At 43.7% G+C, this 18,858-nt stretch overlaps 1 protein-coding gene across 1 annotated transcript in view; it reads left to right on the top strand.

The window, feature by feature from the left end:
• col13a1 (collagen, type XIII, alpha 1) overlaps nt 1-18,858 on the top strand; it is a 92,062-nt gene that overhangs the window by 37,861 nt on the left and 35,343 nt on the right. The window contains exons 12-19 of the mRNA XM_080215649.1: nt 3,987-4,031; nt 5,267-5,299; nt 5,415-5,450; nt 9,750-9,794; nt 11,412-11,498; nt 12,741-12,767; nt 13,000-13,077; nt 17,920-17,964. Coding sequence (XP_080071775.1) covers nt 3,987-4,031; nt 5,267-5,299; nt 5,415-5,450; nt 9,750-9,794; nt 11,412-11,498; nt 12,741-12,767; nt 13,000-13,077; nt 17,920-17,964 — 396 coding nt within the window. The remainder of the gene's footprint in view (nt 1-3,986; nt 4,032-5,266; nt 5,300-5,414; nt 5,451-9,749; nt 9,795-11,411; nt 11,499-12,740; nt 12,768-12,999; nt 13,078-17,919; nt 17,965-18,858) is intronic.

The raw sequence follows: 18,858 nt of genomic DNA, 5'->3' as shown, positions 1-18,858 counted from the left end.
TCTCAGTGAGATCCAGTTTGCAACAGCAGAAAGGAACCGGGAAGATCGTAAACCAAAAAACCCGTCTTTAGGTCCGCCTGTATCTTCCCGGATTAGCTGGATCTGTATCAGACACAACACAGCCGGAATATCGCAGCCCATATCCAGGAAGTGAGAGACTCAGATTGGAGGTGGTGAAGGGGCTCGATAGGCCAGACACTGAGAGATTGTTCCCTCAGGCTGGGAAACCTGGAAATAGGGAGGAATAATCTCTGGATAAGGGATGATCATTTAGGACTGGGATGTGGAGGAATTTCAATGGTTGTCACTCTTTCAAATTCTCAACCCCTGGCAGTTGTGGATCCTCCATTATGGAATACATCTGAGGCTAAAGGAGACAGAGCTTTGGTGTCTCGGGGAATCGAGGGGTGTGGGGAGCAGACAAGAAAGTGGAGTTTAAAGTTTCTTTATTAGTGAGACAAGTAGGCTTACATTGACACTGCAGTGAAGTTACTGTGAAAATCCCCTAATAGCCACACTCCAGCGCCTGGAGTTCAGCCATAATCACAGTGGAGCAGGCTCGATGGGCCCTGTGGCCTATTCCTGCTCTCCATTCTTATATCATTATTCCCCCGCTTCAGCTGCTGATTGGGTGACCCTCTCCCTGAGGTTGGTTGCAGCTTTAAAAATCCAGTGGACTTGCTGATGGGATCCGGGAGAGGAGAGATACTAAAGGATCCGGAGGGACTATTTCATCCATACAGAGGATGGAGAGTTTCTGGAACAAGCTGCCAGAGGCGGGTACAACTTTTAGAAAGCATTTAGACAGTTACATGGGTAAGATGGGTATAGAGGGATATGGGACAAACAGGGGCAATTGTGGGGACTAACTTAGTGATAAAAACTGGGTAACATGGACAAAGGGCATGTTTCCATACTGTAAACCTCAATGACTCTAGGTTCTGGAACCAACCCCATTTCCAATTGCCAGATGTTTACCTAAAACCTATCGCTTCTCACTCCTGGCCAAATTGTGTACTTTCACAGAACACATTGACCTCAGCTTTTGTACCGTCACATCTCCACTTTATACTTGCCCCAAAGTCCTACTGCATCCACAAAAATAGTTCTGAACATTACAAAATACATGAACACCATCTGAGTACTTGGAAAAACTCAGAATGTATTTCTCTTCTATTTTAAATCTTAATGAAAGAATATTAAGCTGATGTATTTTACACATGTTCTTAAGTCAATAATATTCCAACAAGTCTGTTAGCTGTTAGCTATTATCTCTAGAAGTTTCCAATGCTAATTAGCAAGTTGACTAGAATGCAGTCCAGTAATCAGAAAGTTGTAACCCTGCCTCAGATTGTTTTACCATCAGCAAGATAATGAGTTAAGGTGAAAGATACTGGTGTGAGGAAAATGCTATTAGCTTCTCACGGGGTAGTGCTGTATGAAATATTTATACATACAATGAGCAAGTCATTATTCTTCTATTTTAAGAACCGGAACTTGCAATAGTTTGTTTGAAGTGGTGTTTTAATCTTGATAAATGATGAGCGACAGTAAGATGGAGATTAAAGTTCCAGCTTTTCAGTGCCAGGGAGATGTATGTTTGTAATCAAAATGATTTTTACAAAGTGTGACTGTACGTTTGAGAGTGAGTGTCTGCGTTTTGATATGGAATGGTTTATAAAATGTAAATTTCCCCGTTTACTGGTGAAATGAATACCATTCTTCACACACGTGGGTATTTTGGGGAAAATCAATACATAAGCTGTCAAGGTGCTGCATTTATCCTGCTTGCTGTGGCTGATTTTGATTTGATTTATTATTGTCACATGTATTAGTCTACAGTGAAAAGTATTGTTTCTTGTGCGCTATACAAAGCATCCCGTTCATAGAGAAGGAAAGGAGAGAGTGCAGAATGTAGTGTTACAGTCATAGCTAGGGTGTAGAGGAAGATCAACTTAGTGCAAGGTAGGTCCATTCAAAAGCCTGACAGCAGCAGGGAAGAAGCTGGTCTTGAGTCGGTCGGTACATAACCTCAGACTTTTGTATCTTTTTCCCGAAAGAAGAAGATGGAAGAGAGAATGTCCGGAGTGGGTGGAGTTCTTAATAATGCTGGTGGTCATTATGGTGGGATTAGTTGAACCAATCAGGCCACAGTGTTCCAGGGTTCAATCCCCAGTCCAGCCCGTGTTATTAACTGAACCAGACAGCAGTGGTACCAGATTGACTCTGTGTTCCCAACACCAGGAGTGGGCACATGGTCCGGGTTCCCGGCATCCCTGTGATGCACAGTGTTTGACAGTGCCTCAGACAGCAGGATTGAGTTTCTCTGGGGTATCGCTGTGTGGAATAGCTGGGCCAGTGTTCACTGTGAGAGCACACACACAGATAGTGGCTGCTTGAAAGAGATGATGGTCATTGACATTACACTGCGCTCGAGACAGAGGGAGGCTGAGGGAAAGGAATGGGGGCAGTGCGGAGCAAAATCACATTGTCATCCACTGGTCACTGTCTCCTACAAGAGAAATTGATTGTTCTTCTCACTGAAATAATCCGAAAGAGATCCTACCAAAGAGGCAACACTGGAAACAGTGGGCATGAGTACCCGCCTCCTTGCTGGGCATGTACTCATGGGGCATCACACAAATTGGGGTGAGTGCCCATCCCACCACTTTCCCAATCACCCCCCAGACTCCCTCCCTGTGGTCATTGTCCCTTTAAGGGCAACACAGCAGAAAAGGGTCACCTGGCTTGGTTGACCAATTGGGATCAGGTGGTGAAGCTCTCTGAGGGAAGCGGCATGTTGGGAGTTAGTACAGCCATGTGGCCACTGAGCAACTCTTAGTATTAACACTTATTGTGTTCAGTAATGGTGTGTGTGAAAATGCCTCAGATTACAGGGGGGAGGTGGTCAAAATCAGCAGCCCATTTTTAGATTAATATTAAAGCTCAGTTAGGCTTGTTATGATTTGACCTGATAATAAAATGTCTACAGCATCAACTGTTACAGGCGGGAGAAGGAAACCCAATTCCTTTTTAAATTTTAATGTTTAAAGGGTGGGAAGGAAGAGGGAGGGTGCTGGGGAGGGGTGAGCGGAGTCGCTCTTCATTGACCCGTAACCAGTTGTGGGGCAGACCTCTTTAGATCAAACCCACCCACTCCTTCCTATCTACCCCTGCCTTCCTATCCCACCACCCTGCTCCTTCCTATCCACTCCCTTCCTTCATCACGTAAATGTACCCATTATTATGATTCTTAGAACTCAGGGATCAAGTCAAAATTCATTCCAACAGCAAGTAGCCATTAATCAGATGAGACAGAGCAAAGAAAGGAAATGTGTTTAAATTTATTGCAGCTTGACATATCCTCACAGAATCGAAGCAAGGCACTTCCCAGCCAGTGGGAGGTTCAATCACAGGACAGTTACTTCACCTTGAAACAGTTTTACAAACTGAGTGAGCCAAAGTAGTCTTCATGTCGCTGTGAGCAGAACTGATTTCAGTCCTTCTGAGTCTACCCGAAGCCCAAAGCGTTGGTACGGTCATTGGTTAAATAGAGATGGAACTCCTACACAATTCCCACCTTACACTGGAGCCCTGGCTTTCTGGTCCAGTGTTGAATCTGCTGTTCCGAGACATCCAATGGGCTGGATCATTTTGGGTGAAATTGATTTTCAGACATAACCCTGAGAAACCAGTGATCATAAACTCAAAATTTAACGTTTGAGAGAAAACTGTCACTTAACATAGTTTAGATATGTATTCGAAAACTGTCTCAGCCAATAACCCAATCCCTGAAAAGATTCATTATCTGTTGGTTGATATGGAGTTAAACAGCATGTGTATCTGGCTAAAATGCTCTGATCCCTTTTCCTTTAGTTTTGTTATCTTCTTCCCCTCTTCCCTCTCGCTGTTTCTCCTCACTCCCACTGTTGTTTTCAGCCTTTCTGTACAATTTATTCCAGTCTCTGTTCTCCTGTTTTCTGTAGGGGGAGATAGGAAGACCTGGTATGCCAGGAAAACCTGGTGCAAAGGTATCCCAAACGCTCAGATTTCCCTGCCAGAACCTGTGTGCACGTTAATGAACTGATAAATTCAAAACGCTCCAAAATCAAAGCACTTTTTGCTCATGTTAATCCAACGTGAAGTCTGTTAATATTGTGAAGAACAGTAAGTAGCCAGGTTAAAGTCCAACAGGTTTATTTGGTAGCACGAGCTTTCAGAGCACTGCTCCTTCATCAGGTGAATGATCCCAGATAAACCTGTTGGACTTTAACCTGGTGTTGTGAGACTTCTCACTGTGCCCACCCCAGTCCAATGCTGGCATCTTCACATTATTGTGAGGAAGACTATAACTTCATTCCTTCAATGTTTTCCTAAAAATTTGGAGTATTTTGAAATATTAAAAAATTGTGCAGCTTGTAAGAAGTTCCTTGTGATGTTGGAGCAAGGGTTTGCCAAAATCTTGCCAGACTAACTGAAGCATGACTTAGAATGTTCTAGTTACAGGCAGCAAAGCTAATTCCTCTCCTGTCTTTCCATGAGGTTCGTGTTACTGAAAATCAGAGTCCAGCAGTATAGAGAGAGACCTTTCAGCCCATCAAACTTGCACTGACAATCTTACCCAGGCCCTATCCCTATAACCCCCACATATTTACCCATCTAGTCCCCCTGACACTAAGGAACAATTTCACATGACCAATCAACCTAACCTGCACATTTTTGGATTGTGGGAGGAAACCAGAGCACCCGGAAGAAACCCACACAGACATGGGGAGTCATCGAGGTTTACAGCATAGAAACAGGTCCTTTAGCCTATTTCCCATTTTCATTATTGCCTTGAACATTACTGGAACACCACTGTTACAATCTCCACCTCGTCTGACTTTCTTCCCAGTCTCCAAATCCCAGCTAGTTAGTCAAAATCCTTTGGTGCATCCAACAAAATGGCCCAAGACTCAGGGATACGTATTTGTCGGCCCATTTTTCCCCAGGGATTTCAGGAGGTATAACCAGCGTTACTGATTACTTCTGAGGAAGCATATTAACAAAAAGAATTAATCCGTACAGTCTCATTTAATATCTCTTTCTGTGTTTTATCACTCACTTTACAGCAAATGTGCTGGGTTGCCTGTTAAGATCAGTTTAAGTTGTTAATAAGTGTCACTGAATTATTTACTAATGCTTCTAAAACTCAGCTTCATCATTTACGTTCTTCCATAAACTTTCTGCTGATTTCTGACTCCTATTTCCAATCTTCAATCAATAGGGGTCACTTACTTCCACTGTTCCTGGGTTAAAGGTTAGTCAGAGTGCGGCACTGTCATTAAACCACATTATTCTGCACTTTTCCTTTTGTATCTTTGCCTCACTCCGTTTCTTACCTATTTTCCACTCCTGCTTTCTGCTGGTCACAGGGAGAGCCAGGACAGACTGGGCCAGCTGGACAAAAGGTAGCGCTCCATATTGTTTCATGTGTTTGATCATTTGCACATTTCCTTGTGATGTCTTTTCAGAATGAGGTGTTTCTTGTGCACTTAGCTCATAGCCTAACAATGCAGTAATGTCGAGGTGACTTGTATTGCTTTGTAGTTGACCAGTTTTAACCAATATGCTGAATGGTTTTTATTAGCTGAGTTAAAACTTTTCTTTTAATTTTGCCTCTTCCTTCACTTCCTCCCTCTCCCCGTCCTCTCCCTGACTGCCAGCCCCTCTCACCTCTCCAAATCACTCTCTTGTGTGGTGTCTGCATTCAACACTTTGCTTTTAGTTTATTACAATTGTGCCTTTATTCAGCTCCAGGTTTGACTGTTCTGATTGTGACTGGGAGCTGGTTCCATGTCTGGTACTCAAAATTTAGCAATGGAGGCTGAAGGTTTGGCCTAAGCTAAGATGCAAGCTTGGGTCCCTGTCCATGTGGAGTTAGCACATTCTATAAAATAACGAGGGGCATAGATCAGCTAGATAGTCAATCTCCTTTCTCAAAGGTTAGGGGAGTCTAAAACTAGGGGGTAGAGGTTTAAGGTGAGAGAGGAGAGATATGAAAGGATCAAGAGGGTAAAGCAGAGGTGACCCGAGGGAAAGCTTTCTAATTTACACATTCTGGAATGTTCTGTTTAATTAAGGCTTTCACACAGGGGATTGGATGATAATCAGAAAAGGAAAATTTCTGGGGAAAAGGCGGGAAAGTGGACCAAGCTGGGTAGCTCTTACAGAGGGCTAGCATGGACCCAGTGGGCCAAATGGCCCCATTCTGTGATTCTGTTCTAGGTGTGATATTGAGAACATTGAGGGAAGCAATCACAGAACTGCACTCGACATTTATAACAGTGCTATTTGAACAGCTAATAATATTTAAATTCCAAAGCCTTTCCTGCTGTTTAACATTCATAATTTAATATGTTTTATCATCAGCACTGCTCTACATAATGAGCTGTAAGAGTTTTTTTTACAGAATCCCTGATAAATCATGAAAAATTAAAAACCGATGGCTATAATCCAGTAAGTGTCAGAGCTGACAGCTTTATCAGACCTCAAGATAAACTCTTGGAACTGTAGAGAAAAATGGATCTAACTGTCCCATTCCCTGCATCACAATAACCAAACCTCACCACGCTACCCATCTGCCACCCTACCCAATAACCCACTCAGCTCATCCACCCGATTCCCTTGCCCATTTACACGTTCACTCAGACAATCATACACTAACACCCACTGAAATGCTATTGAAGCATCCCAACTTTTCAGTGTGTTGGTGAACATTTAACCAGAATATGACAGTCAGTGCCATGAAAAGGGGGGTGGAGGGGAACGTGTCCTGTCTACCCCTGACAGTCCAGTGGTTGGATTGAGGATAAACTCTGCAAACCTGAAGAAGCCAGGCTTGGAGTTCCCGGCCAAAAACGCAGAGCTCTGGGTGATGCAGGGACGGAGCAGTTATTTGGCAGTGATTGCCGCTCCTGGCAAGATACCACCAGCCTGTATCCCTTATCGTCACCTATCACTCATGGTGTGATTAAGGTTCCACTCGGGGAGTTAGATACAGAGTACTGTGCTCAGTTCAGGTCTCTATATTAGATAAAGAGCAGAGAGGCACTGGAGAAGATACAGAAAAGATGGGTTGGAATGTAGAACGTGCCAGCACGTGGACTGGTTACAGCACCAATCAAAAATGCCTTTAAGCAGAAGCAAAATAGAGGGATATGTTGATTGGATGAAATGAGATTGGTTATGTGGAGCATAAACATCGGCATGGATCAGTTTGGCAGAGTGATGTGTTGTATCTGTGCTGTTACCCTGTTTGTAATTCCCATCGGAATTCTCGGTTCTATATGTTTTGTTTCATCGATTTTAGCACAAATGACTTATTATAATTAGGATTTCCACTTTGAACGTAGATTTTGGGTGGGACTTTCCGGCTACGTTCCCTCCAAGCCTGGAAATTCCCACCCGAAATCAACGGATCTTTGCATGATCTGTGTCCCGCCTGCTACGATGCCCATGGCAGGCGGGATGGAACAATTCCACCCTGAGAACTGAATGTATTCTAGAGTCAGATCAATCTGTAGCAACGGAACTGTTCCATGTTTATTCTGTTTGCAGGTTGGATTTTGGCACTAACTTTACAATTTGGAAGGTTAAGAATGTGTGAAGTTATTGCTGAAGCATTAACCATGCAGTAAAGTCCCTTCACAACGTATCTTTATTAAATGCATGTAACTAGTTTACCACACTCAGATGTCACAGTCACAGCTGGTAGTATTTGACACGTGTGCTGGATTCATTATCTGACCCCGTTCATTTATAAAAACAGAATTCACCTTCAGTGTAACATGGTGTGCCCCCACACTACGAGACACAGCACGGTGGCACAGTGGTTAGCATTGCTGCCTCACAGCATCAAGGACCCAGGTTCAATTCCTGGCTTGGGTCACTGTCTGTGTGGAGTCTGTATGTTCTCCCTGTGTCTGCATGGGTTTCCTCCAGCGGCCCCGGTTTCCTCCCACAGTCAGAAAGATGTGCTGGTTCGGGTGCATTGGCCATGCTAAATTCTCCCTCAGTGTACCCAAACAGGCACCGGAGTGTGGTGACTAGGGGATTTTCACAGTAACTTTATTGCAGTGTTAATGTAAGCCTAGTTGAGGCTAATAAATAAACCTTGAGTTTAAAATGTTCTTGGAGCGGGAAAGTACATTGGAGAAGATCATGTTTATGCCATCCTGTTTGGAATTCTTGTGGCTAGCATTGCGGTTTTTGCCAATAACTTTAGAATATTAATATATAATAATCTGATACATTAATGTAATATGATGCATATATTGACATTAAATAATATTGTAGTAGGATCCAGCTCTACAGCAGGATTCACAGCTGCACTTGCCAAATGTTCACTCAGTTCACATCCGTTGGTTTCCATGCAGCTGCCAGCTGAGACGAACATAATTGCAGCATGTACAGACCCTCTGCAATCGATCTGAAATATTGCAGCAGGTTTGTCTGCACAGCGCATTACTTTCAGCACCAGAATTCCATCAAAAATATCACTCCCAGTGCAATCATGAAAACTCACAATTTGCCTTTTTGATTTGAAATGGGACGGTGACACAGTGGTTAACACTGCTGCCTCACAGGGCCAGGGCCTGGGTTCAATTCCTGGCTTGGATAACTGTCATTGTGGAGTTTGCACATTCTCCCCGTGTCTGCATGGGTTTCCTCCGGATGCTCGGGTTTCCTCCCACAATCCGAAAGATGTGCCTGTGAGGCTATTGACTATGCTAAGTTCTCCCTCAGTGTATCCGAACAAGTTCTGGAGTGTGGAGTCTGGTGGATTTTCGCAGTAACTTCATTGCAGCGTTAATGTAAACCTACTTGTGACACAAATAAATGTTTAAATCTCAATTGGAGGGGATTTTATTTTTGAATGACAAATCGAAATCGACTGTTTTAATATGTTTGTAAAATTCTGACCACCAGAAAATATTTGTAAAGTTTCCCATGACTGTTTTCTAAGTAATTTGAGGCAGCACGGTGGCACAGAGGTTAGCACTGCTGCCTCACAGGGACCCAGGTCCAATTTCCAGCTTGGGTCACTGTCTGTGTAAAGTCTGCACGTTCTCCCTGTGTCTGTGCAGGTTTCCCCTGGGTGCCCCGGTTTCCTCCCACCATCTGAAAGACGTGCTGGTTAGGTGCATTGACCCAAACAAGCACTGAAGTGTGGCAACTAGGGGAATTTCACAGTAACTTCATTGCAGTGTTAATGTAAGCCTTACTTGTGACTAATAAATAAAGTTAAATTAATGGAGCAAGTGGCAAACGAGCCAATCAGATCAAGAGTTGAGCAGATTGTGTTGCTCCCGCTAATAACTGAACAGGTTATTGTTTATAATATTATTAATATGGATAATTACAAAATTCCAAGCCGTGTTACTAGGTGCAAGCAGAAGTGAGTAAGAAATAGGAGCTGAATCTAAAGTTGATTTGAAGAGAGTTGAATGTAAGTTAATTGTAGTTTAACAACAGTTGTACTGATGTGCTATCAATTACCCCAATTACTGAGTATAATTATTCATTAACCACTATGTTACCAGGAAAGTTAACCACATAGGGGTGGCCCTCAGAACCCAGCAGGGATGGGCGAGTGGCAAATTCTGGTCATTTTGGATAATTTTCTCATGAATTGGAACATTGCTGATCAGATGTACAAGACTAGAAATGGCTCAATTGCAAATATGTGTGTGTTTGATATTGCACAGGGTGAAAGTGGCATACCAGGGAAAGATGGTGCAGTTGGACAGAAAGTAAGTCTGCTGTCTGACATTGTCTCATACTGAACACCTCATCCAGATAAACTGCTTATAGCTATGGACAGTTTAAAATATTGATATAAACTATTCATCCACCTGCCTCTGACAGATCTACATTAGTAAAGCAGGATGTGAGAGGTCGTTTCTACACCAGGAGGTGTGTACTGTCTGCATTATCACCTCTCTGTCACCTCTGTTTACTGCTCCTCCCAGCCACCCACACCTATTACTCAGATCCATGCTGCTTCTCAGTGACATTCACTAGAGGAGCAGGGTTTGTACCTGTGTTCGCAGTGAAAGGTAACATCCCACCCAGAGCTGGACAATGACAATCTTCCCAGCGAAATCTCCTTTCTGATATTCCCTGCAGACTGTTGGATCTCCACATCTGGCCAAGCCTGCTTTACCTCCGATTAAAGTGGTTGTCCCAGCCCCCAGCACATGCTCCATTCCCTCACCCCTGAATTGGCCTGTAACAATCTGTTCACAACTTCAACACCCTTACTGACACTGAGCTCTGTTTCCAACTCCATATTCATGGCAAGGACCACTTGTTTTCACTCCCATAACATTGCCAGTTTCTCTCCCTGTCTCAGTTTATCTGCTGCTAAAACGGTCACCTATTTATTTTATTAGTCCTGGGATCGATTGTTCCAGTGCGAACATAGAACAGTACAGGTAACCTCCTATCTTTCACCTCTATAAACTTCAGCTGATCCAGAACTCTACGCCCCCACATCCCAATTCGAACAAAGCCCCATTCACCCTTTGATCTCCACGCACTTTGACCTACATTGTTCCTTGTCCAGCAATGACTCCATTTTGAAATTGTCGACCTTCTGTTCAGATCCCACTATGATCTCACCCCTATCTCTGGAACTCCTCCAATCCTACAATTCTCTGAAATATCCACATCCCTCCAACTCTGGGTTGTTGTCCATCCTTTGCCCCAATATTGGCAGCTGTACCTTCAGCTCTTTAGATCCTCAAGTCCAGAAATCCACCTCCAAACCTCTTTGCCTTTCCCCTATTGAAACCTTTCTACCTCTCCCTCCCTGTTTCTCCCTTCTCTCTTTGATTTTAATAAATCCCTCTCCAAACCTCTCTGCCTCTCCCTTCTTCTCTCTGATTTTAAAACCATCCTTGAAATCTAATTCTATAGTCCAGTTTTTAGTTATCCTATCCTAATATCAACTACTTTTTTAGCCATGATTACTTTGGCTGGCAACACTCTGTGAGGGGACTTGGGGAATATTGCTTTGTTTTAAGGAACTACACAAATGCAAGGTTTTGATGTCTGTATTTGCTTTGGGTTAGATAATTAAAAGCGACCCTGGTTTAGTAAGGGTGGAATGTTCTGGGAGGGTTTAGGAGAGGGAGGGGAAGTTTTAATGAGTCTCCAGAAATAGACCCTCATGAAAACACAGCTCTAGGAGTGGGAACTGGAATCAGTCTGGGAGTATTTAACATTGATATCTGTAATTTGTATATATTCATTGACTCTTAAACAGAGGATTAGTGATTGAGAATTAAATTTCCTGTATCTGGCCATGAGGAGACTCATGTCCACTCTCTCACTGCTTCATGTAACCATTCATTTTTCTTCACTAGGGTGACAGAGGGGATCCTGGATCAGCTGTCGGTGGAATTAAGGGTGAACCGGGTCTCCCAGGTTTACCTGGGCCTCCAGGACCAATGGTTGGTGTTTATTTATTTATTTATCGCTGTGTATAATTCTGCTGGCTTGTTGTTATCGAGATTTGGCAATTTAGAATGGTTCAGTTGATACCTTCTGATGGTTTTAGAAAGCAAGAAAGATTGCATTTATATAGCACCTTTCACAATGCAAGGATAACCCAAGCTGCTTTACAACCAATAATATTCTCTAGTCACTCTCGTAACATAGAAACTAGGAGCAGAAGAAGGCCATTTGGCCCTTTGATCCTGCTCCGCCATTCAGCATGATCGTGGCTGATCCTTGATCTCAATGTCAGATTCCCACTTTCTCCCCAAACCCCTCGATGCCTCTAAACTTTATTTACCTGTTGAATATATTCAGTGACCCAGCCTCCACAGGTTTCAGTGGTAGAGAATTCCACAGGTTCACCCCCGTCTGAGTGAAGAAATATTTCTTCATTCCAGCCCTAATTGTTCTGGGTGGTGGAGATGTGGAAGAAACTTTTCACTGTGTCCATCCATAACATGGACCTTGGGGGCTTGGCTTCATTCTCCAGCTGGAAAACCATGGAAGAGGCAGCAGAGCTGTAGGATAGTGTGGGCTGTCTTTGGGGAGGTTTCTGCAGGAAGAGGCTGTCAGGGGAGTCTCTGGTGTGGGTGGGGGGCTGGAGTCCAGCAGGGAGTCCAGAGATAGAGGACAGTCTTTTTCATAAAGAACCATAGAATCCCGACAGTGCAGAAGGAGGCCATGGAGTCTGCACTGACCACAATCCTACCCAGGCCCTATTCCCCTAATCCCACACATTTATCCTGCTAATCCCGCAGATACTAGGGTCAATCTAACCCACACATCTTTTGAATGGACCTACCTTATATTAAGTTGATCTTTCTCTATGCCTTAGCTGTGACTGTAACACTACATTCTGCACCCTCTCCTTTCCTTCTCCCCTGTGTACTTAATGAATGGCATGCTTTGTCTGTTTAGCGCGCAAGAAACAACACTTTTCACTGTCTCCCAATACATATGACAATAATAAGTCAAATCAAAATCAGTTTCTGGAGTAAGGCAGGTGTAGAGTACCAGGAAAGCAAACTTGCTGATCCCACAAAGGAATTTCTTCCACTTGTTTGAGTTGCTTCCCACAAGATTCCCACCGGATTCAGTCTCCCCATTCAGTGAGCATTCTGCACTAACTCTGAAAGTTGCGTAATAAGATTAGTAACCAGTTTCTCAGTAAAGGAATATTCTGGAATTTCTTACAGGGTGAAGCAGGAGTGTTAGGACCACGAGTAAGTTGAATTTTGGTTTGATTATTCTTTTTGATAATGTCCGTTTGCTTTGATAATTAATTCCCCAATGGTAATATACACTGTTGCTTTCTTGTGCTTACGCATTGTTGTTACAATATAAATTATCCCTCAGTTTACACTGAATATAATGAGCCTGAGTTCTGCCCAGAGCCTGTTCCTGGCTTGCTGGTTTTGATAACAGATTGTTTAACTGATTGTGTCTGCTCTGTAGGGTCCACCAGGTCCCAAAGGTGAACCAGGTAAAACTGAGATCATTGACTACAATGGTAACATCAACGACGCACTCCAGGTAGGTGTTAGTCAAACAGCAACCTCACCCACTATTCTCTCAAACCTAGTTCAAATTCTGCGAAGAAAATAGCCCAAATGCTGTGAACGGCGGAGACGCTGTAACTCCTGCCAACACAACGTGGCCAGTCTGCACATGCCCAGTGGCCCACACGTGGGGTGGCATGCCAATGCTATCATTCGACTGTGCCCAGCCTGCCAGTGTACCTCTGTGTGTACGTGTGGACATATTTTATATCTGTATGGATACACTGGCTGTAATCAATATGGTTGGAAATGAGGTTTAGCCTGAAGAGTTATAAAGCTATCTTTTAATTAATTAGAGACGGGTACAGGCATCCTTCCAAAGTCATGTTGAACCAGCCCATATTCAGTAACAGTAAATAGCCTGGACAGTTGCAGCAATGGAGAGAGATTGGATAGGCTGAGGGGCTGCTTTCCTTAGAATTGAGGAGGCTAAGGAGTGATCTAATTGAGGTGTACAAAATTATGAGGGGCCAAGACAGGATGGACAGAAAAGACTTGTTTCTGCTAATTGAAAGGGTTAATGACCAGGGGCATTTATTTAAGGTGATTATTCATAAGTTCACAAGATATAGGAGCAGAATTAGGCCATTCGGCCCATTGAGTCCACTCCACCATTTGATCGTGGCTGATATGCTTCTCATCCCCATTTTCCTGCCTTCTCCCCATAACCCTTCAACCCATAACTAATTAAATATCTGTCTAACTCCTTAAATTTACTCACTGTCCCAGCATCCACCGCACCCTGGGGTAGTGAATCCCACAGATTCACATCCCTTTGGGAGAAGTAGTTTCTCCACAACCCTGTTTTAAATTTGCTGCCCCTTATCCTGAGACTATGACCTTTCACCCTACAATGTCCCACAAGAGGAAGCATCCGCTCCACGTCTCCTTTATCCAGACCTTTTATCATCTTCTATACCTCAATTTGATCTCCCCTCATTCTTCTAAATTCCAGGGAGTATAGGCCTAAGAGAATATAGGCAACACGCCAGCTGGCATGGTGGTACAGTGGTTAGCACTGCTGCATCACAGCACCAGGGACCCAGGTTTGATTCCCGGCTTGGGTCACTGTCTGTGTGGAGTCTGCATGTCCTTCCCGTGTCTGCATGGGTTTCCTCTGGCTGCTCCAGTTTCCTCCCACAGTCTGAAAGATGTGCTGGTTAGGTGCATTGACCCGAACAGGAACCAGAACGTGGTGACTAGGAGATTTTCACAGTAACTTCATTGCAGTATTAACGTAAGCCTTATTTGTGACTATTAAATAAACTTTACTTTTACTTTAAACTGTTCAATCTCTCTTCATACAACAAACCCCTCACTTCTGGAATCAGTCCAGGGAACTACTTCTGAACTGTCTCCAATGCCACTACATCTTTCTTCAAATAAGGGGGTCCAAACTGTGCACAATTGGTAGAAGGATTAGGGGGGGATATGAAGAAAAACCTTTTCACTCAGAGGGTGGTGCGGTTCACTGGCTAAGTTGATGGTTGAGTTTGGAAAGAGCTGGAACCTGCAAAGCTACAGACCAGTTGCTGGAAAATGGGATTAAAATGAGCAGCTAGTTTCTTTTTTTCCCCTTTTTTGCCCAGTGCAGACACAGTGGGGCTGAATGGCCTCTTTCTGCACTGTAACATTTCTGTGGTTCTGTACAGTATAGGTCTATGATTGATTGTTGAGTCTGCCACAGAGGGTAGGCTGAACCCCAATCTCTCGTGATTAAAACTCATTCTGACAGAGACCCAGCTTACACAGCAGTTGCTGAAATCACAAGAATCCAAATCAAACGATATTAAAACACAGAGGACTTCTTGAAGATTGTTTCGCTGATCAAGAATCATAAAATACCTCGTGTGAAATGCCTCTTATTTTCTGACTGGGCTTCAGGCCTGCTATTAAATTTTGTTCTTAAATTACACCTTCCATGACATTATATGCCGAGTTTAAAAAGGAAATATCCAAACAAAAGGAGCCAGTTCTTTTTGCCCTGACTGTTTTACCGGTCTGCTGCTAATTCAGATATAAAAAACTGCAAATACAAGAGACCTGAAATAGAGCCAAAATATTGAAAAGCCATCAGCAAGTCTGGTAATGTCTGTAAAGAGAAGACCTAGCTTCCAGATGTAGAGTCTTGGTCAGAGTGGCAGTTAAACAGAAATTGCCTGCCCCCTAAAGCTCAATAATGACTGCTGCCTCACAGCGCCAGGGACCCGGGTTCAGTTCCAGCCTTGGGTCACTGTCTGTGTGGAGTTTGCACATTCTCCCCGTGTCTGCATTGGTTTCTTCCCACAGATGTGCAGATTAGGTGGATTGGCCATGCTAAATTGCCCTTTAGTATCCCAAGATGTGTAGATTAGAATAATCGGTAAATGTGTGGGGTTGTGGGGATGGGGTGGGGGAGAGGATCTCAGTCAGAGAGTCGATGGGCTGAATGGCCTCCTTCTGCACTGTAGGAATTCTATGATTCTGTTCTATGATCCCATGGCCAGAATGTTACGGCCGATATCCTGTGGGATTTTTCCCATCCCGCTGCAGTGAACTAGGATTTGGCTGGATGCAAAATTCTTCAATCTCACTGCAGTGGGAGCGTGGCGTGTGCGGCTGGTAAGATCGTGCCCCATGACTTTAATTTGTTCTTTCTTTGCATCTGCCCTTACTCAGTCCCTACCCCTCTATTCCCACGGTGGGTACTGAGTAAGGGCAGAGGGTTTTGTTTAATTCAGTTAGGGCATCATGATCAGCACAGGTTTGGAGGGCCGAAGGGCCTGTTCCTTTTCTGTATTGTTCTTTGTTATTACTTTGTCCTTCCCTTTGTAAGATTGGGGATAGTGTCACAGTTACTGTACTGGTATTCAGCTGTAGCTGGCATTAGGCGTGGTGAAGTAATGTACAGCTGGTATTTTAGGCTGGTGTATGTACACAGCTGACAGTCCCCAAATTCACACTCAGAGGCCTGGTATTAATTAAAAACAGCATTTTCAATGGTGCATTGAATGTTGTCCGTGTGGTACATTTAACACTGACACCAAGTTTGAAATAAAAAGGACACATAGAAACATAGAAGAAAAGAGCAGGAGGCCATTTGGCCCTTCGAGCCTGCTCCGCCATTCATCACCATCATGGCTGATCATCCAACGAATCCTGCTTGCTCCCCATAACCTTTGAACCCATTGCTATATCCAGCTGCCTCTTGAATATATTCAATGTTTTGTCATCAACTACTTCCTGTGGTAATGAATTCCACAGGCTCACCACTCTCTGGGTGAAGAAATGTCTCCTCATCTCTGTCCTGAATGGTCTACCCTGAATCCTCAGACTGTGACCCCTGGTTCTGGACTCCCCCACCATTGGGAACATCCTCCCTGCATCTACCCTGTCTAATCCTGTTAGAATTTGATAAGTTTCTATGAGTTTAAGAATTCTGCCTTTCTTCTTAAAAAGGGGTCATTAATTCAGGTTCTGGGAATTGTTAACATTTTAGAGAAAGGGATGACTTTAACTGGTGCCCAAACAGGACTGAGAAAGGCTGTGATTATTTGATCAATGCTGTTTCTAATCCTGGCTGCTGGTGGTACCATCACTGGTACAGCGACCGGGAGCACCAGAATCGACTGCGCATGCCTGGCCTTGGCTGTGTCGTTGGCTATTCGGCTCATTGTGCCTCTGCCTTTTCAAGTATTTATTCAATTTCATTTAACAAGTGACAGTTGGATCTGTTCCTGCTGCCCTTCCTGGTGGTGCATTCTCCATCATAATAATTCTTTGTGCGTAATGTGTTTCAGTTTGGTTTAAGTGAGATCATGTCAGAAGTTGTTTTTCTCTTGTAAGTTACACTACGGGATAGAGCTTTGATTGTCCCCACCTTATTCCCAAATTCATAGAATCATAGAACTTTGCAGAAGGAGGCCATTCAGCCCATCGAGTCTGCAGCGACAACAATCCCACCCTGGCACTACTTTTGTAACCCCACAAAATTACCCTGCTAACTGTCCCTTAGTGTCAGGGACAGTTTAACATGGCCAATCCACCTAACCGACACATCTTTGGAGTGTTGGAGAAAACTGGCAAATTCTATCTGAAAGATAGATGCAATGGCTAGGAGGAACAGACACCAGTATACCTTCTTCCCAGTCTGTTCCTGATTTGCAGCAGTCTGACTTTGCTGATGTTTAGCACCCATGATGTACATCTACTGTCATTGAACAGTGAATGTTCCTGCACTGGGAACATCTGCCGGGAATGGCCTTCGGAACAGATTGGGCTTGCTGCCAACAAGTTTGGGTTTCACTTATTGAGTGCCGGTGGCCTCCCTATAGTCAAAATCCAACCCTTTCGATCATTAATTGGAGCAGCTGTCTTTTTGTCGACTCCTCCTTATCAGTTTGGAGCATCTGGAACAGCCTCAAGCCTGACAACAGCTGTAAAGAGAATTCCAATATTGGATTTCACTGTCAGAGGCACCAAAACATTTGGGCATTTGAAGGAACCAGTGATGCACGCGACTATAAATCTGGTTCAATCCAAAACACATTTCAGAACCACAGCAACACGAACAGAAAATGCTGGAAAATCTCTGCAGCCCTGACGGCATCTGTGGAGGGAGAACAGTGCTAACATTTTGAGTCTGGATGATGCTTTGTCAGAGCCCTTGCAACTTGATTCAGATTCCAGCATCTGCCATATGTTGTGTTTATCTTCAGGACGCAGCGCCTGACCCACCTCCCTGGAGGTATCTCATTGCAAGTTTCTGCTTATCAAAAAGGAAGTGTCAGTATCCTTTTCTCTGAGGTTCACATTGTCCTGTGTGATTTATATTTAGGGTCCACCAGGGGTTCCAGGAATGCCAGGACTTCCAGGCCAAAAGGTAAAGTTTTCATCTAGTTGGATGCCTCAGGAGGTGAGGGAGGGGGTGGGGGAAATAAAACCTGCCTTGGGTGATGGTAAATTGGCAGTCTGTTGATCTGTGTTTGACAAGATGCCATGATGTGGAGATGCCAGCGTTGGACTGGGGTAGACACAGTAAATAGCCTCACACCACCAGGTTAAAGCCCAACGGGGTTATAAGGTACCACAAGCTTTCGGAGCACAGCTCCTTCATCATCTCATGAAGGGGCAGTGCTCCAAAAGCTCGCGATACTAAATAAACCTGTTGGGCTTTAACTGGTGGTGTGAGACTTCTTACTGTGACAAGATACCAACAGCAGCAAGTTGCATTTATATTTGTTTGATGTAGTGAGGTATCTCAATACAAGCATGATTTAACACCAAACTACATAAAGAGATACCACTCTAAATTTAGTTTCATTTCAGCTGAATTCTATAAAGTGTCTTAAAATAGGAAAACATGATGGAGACAGAGAGATTTAGGAAGTAAATTTTTGATTTGACTTTTTGAGTTTTTAAAATATTTTATTAGTGTCACATGTATTAGAATACAGTGAAAGTATTGTTTCTTGCGTACTACATAGCTAAAGCATACCGTTCATAGTGTACATAGCGGAGAAGGAAAGGGGAGGGTACAGTATATAGTGTTACAGTCACAGGGTGTAGAGAAAGATCAGCTTAATATATGGTTAGGTCCATTGAAAACTCTGATGGCAGCAGGGAAGAAGTATTCTTGAGTCAGTTGGTATGGGACCTCAGACTTTTGTATCTTTTTCCTGATGGAAGAAGATGGAACAGAGAATGTCCGAACTGCGTGGGGTCCTTGATTAAGTTGGCTATTTTCCAAGGCAGCAGGAAATGTAGAAGGAGTTAA

The sequence above is a fragment of the Carcharhinus amblyrhynchos genome, chromosome 31 (genome assembly GCF_965287045.1).
Source record: "Carcharhinus amblyrhynchos chromosome 31, sCarAmb.v2.hapA, whole genome shotgun sequence".
NCBI classification, from domain to species: domain Eukaryota; kingdom Metazoa; phylum Chordata; class Chondrichthyes; order Carcharhiniformes; family Carcharhinidae; genus Carcharhinus; species Carcharhinus amblyrhynchos.
The sequence above is the reverse complement of the archived record's forward strand: the minus strand, read 5'-3'. Positions and strand labels throughout refer to the sequence as shown.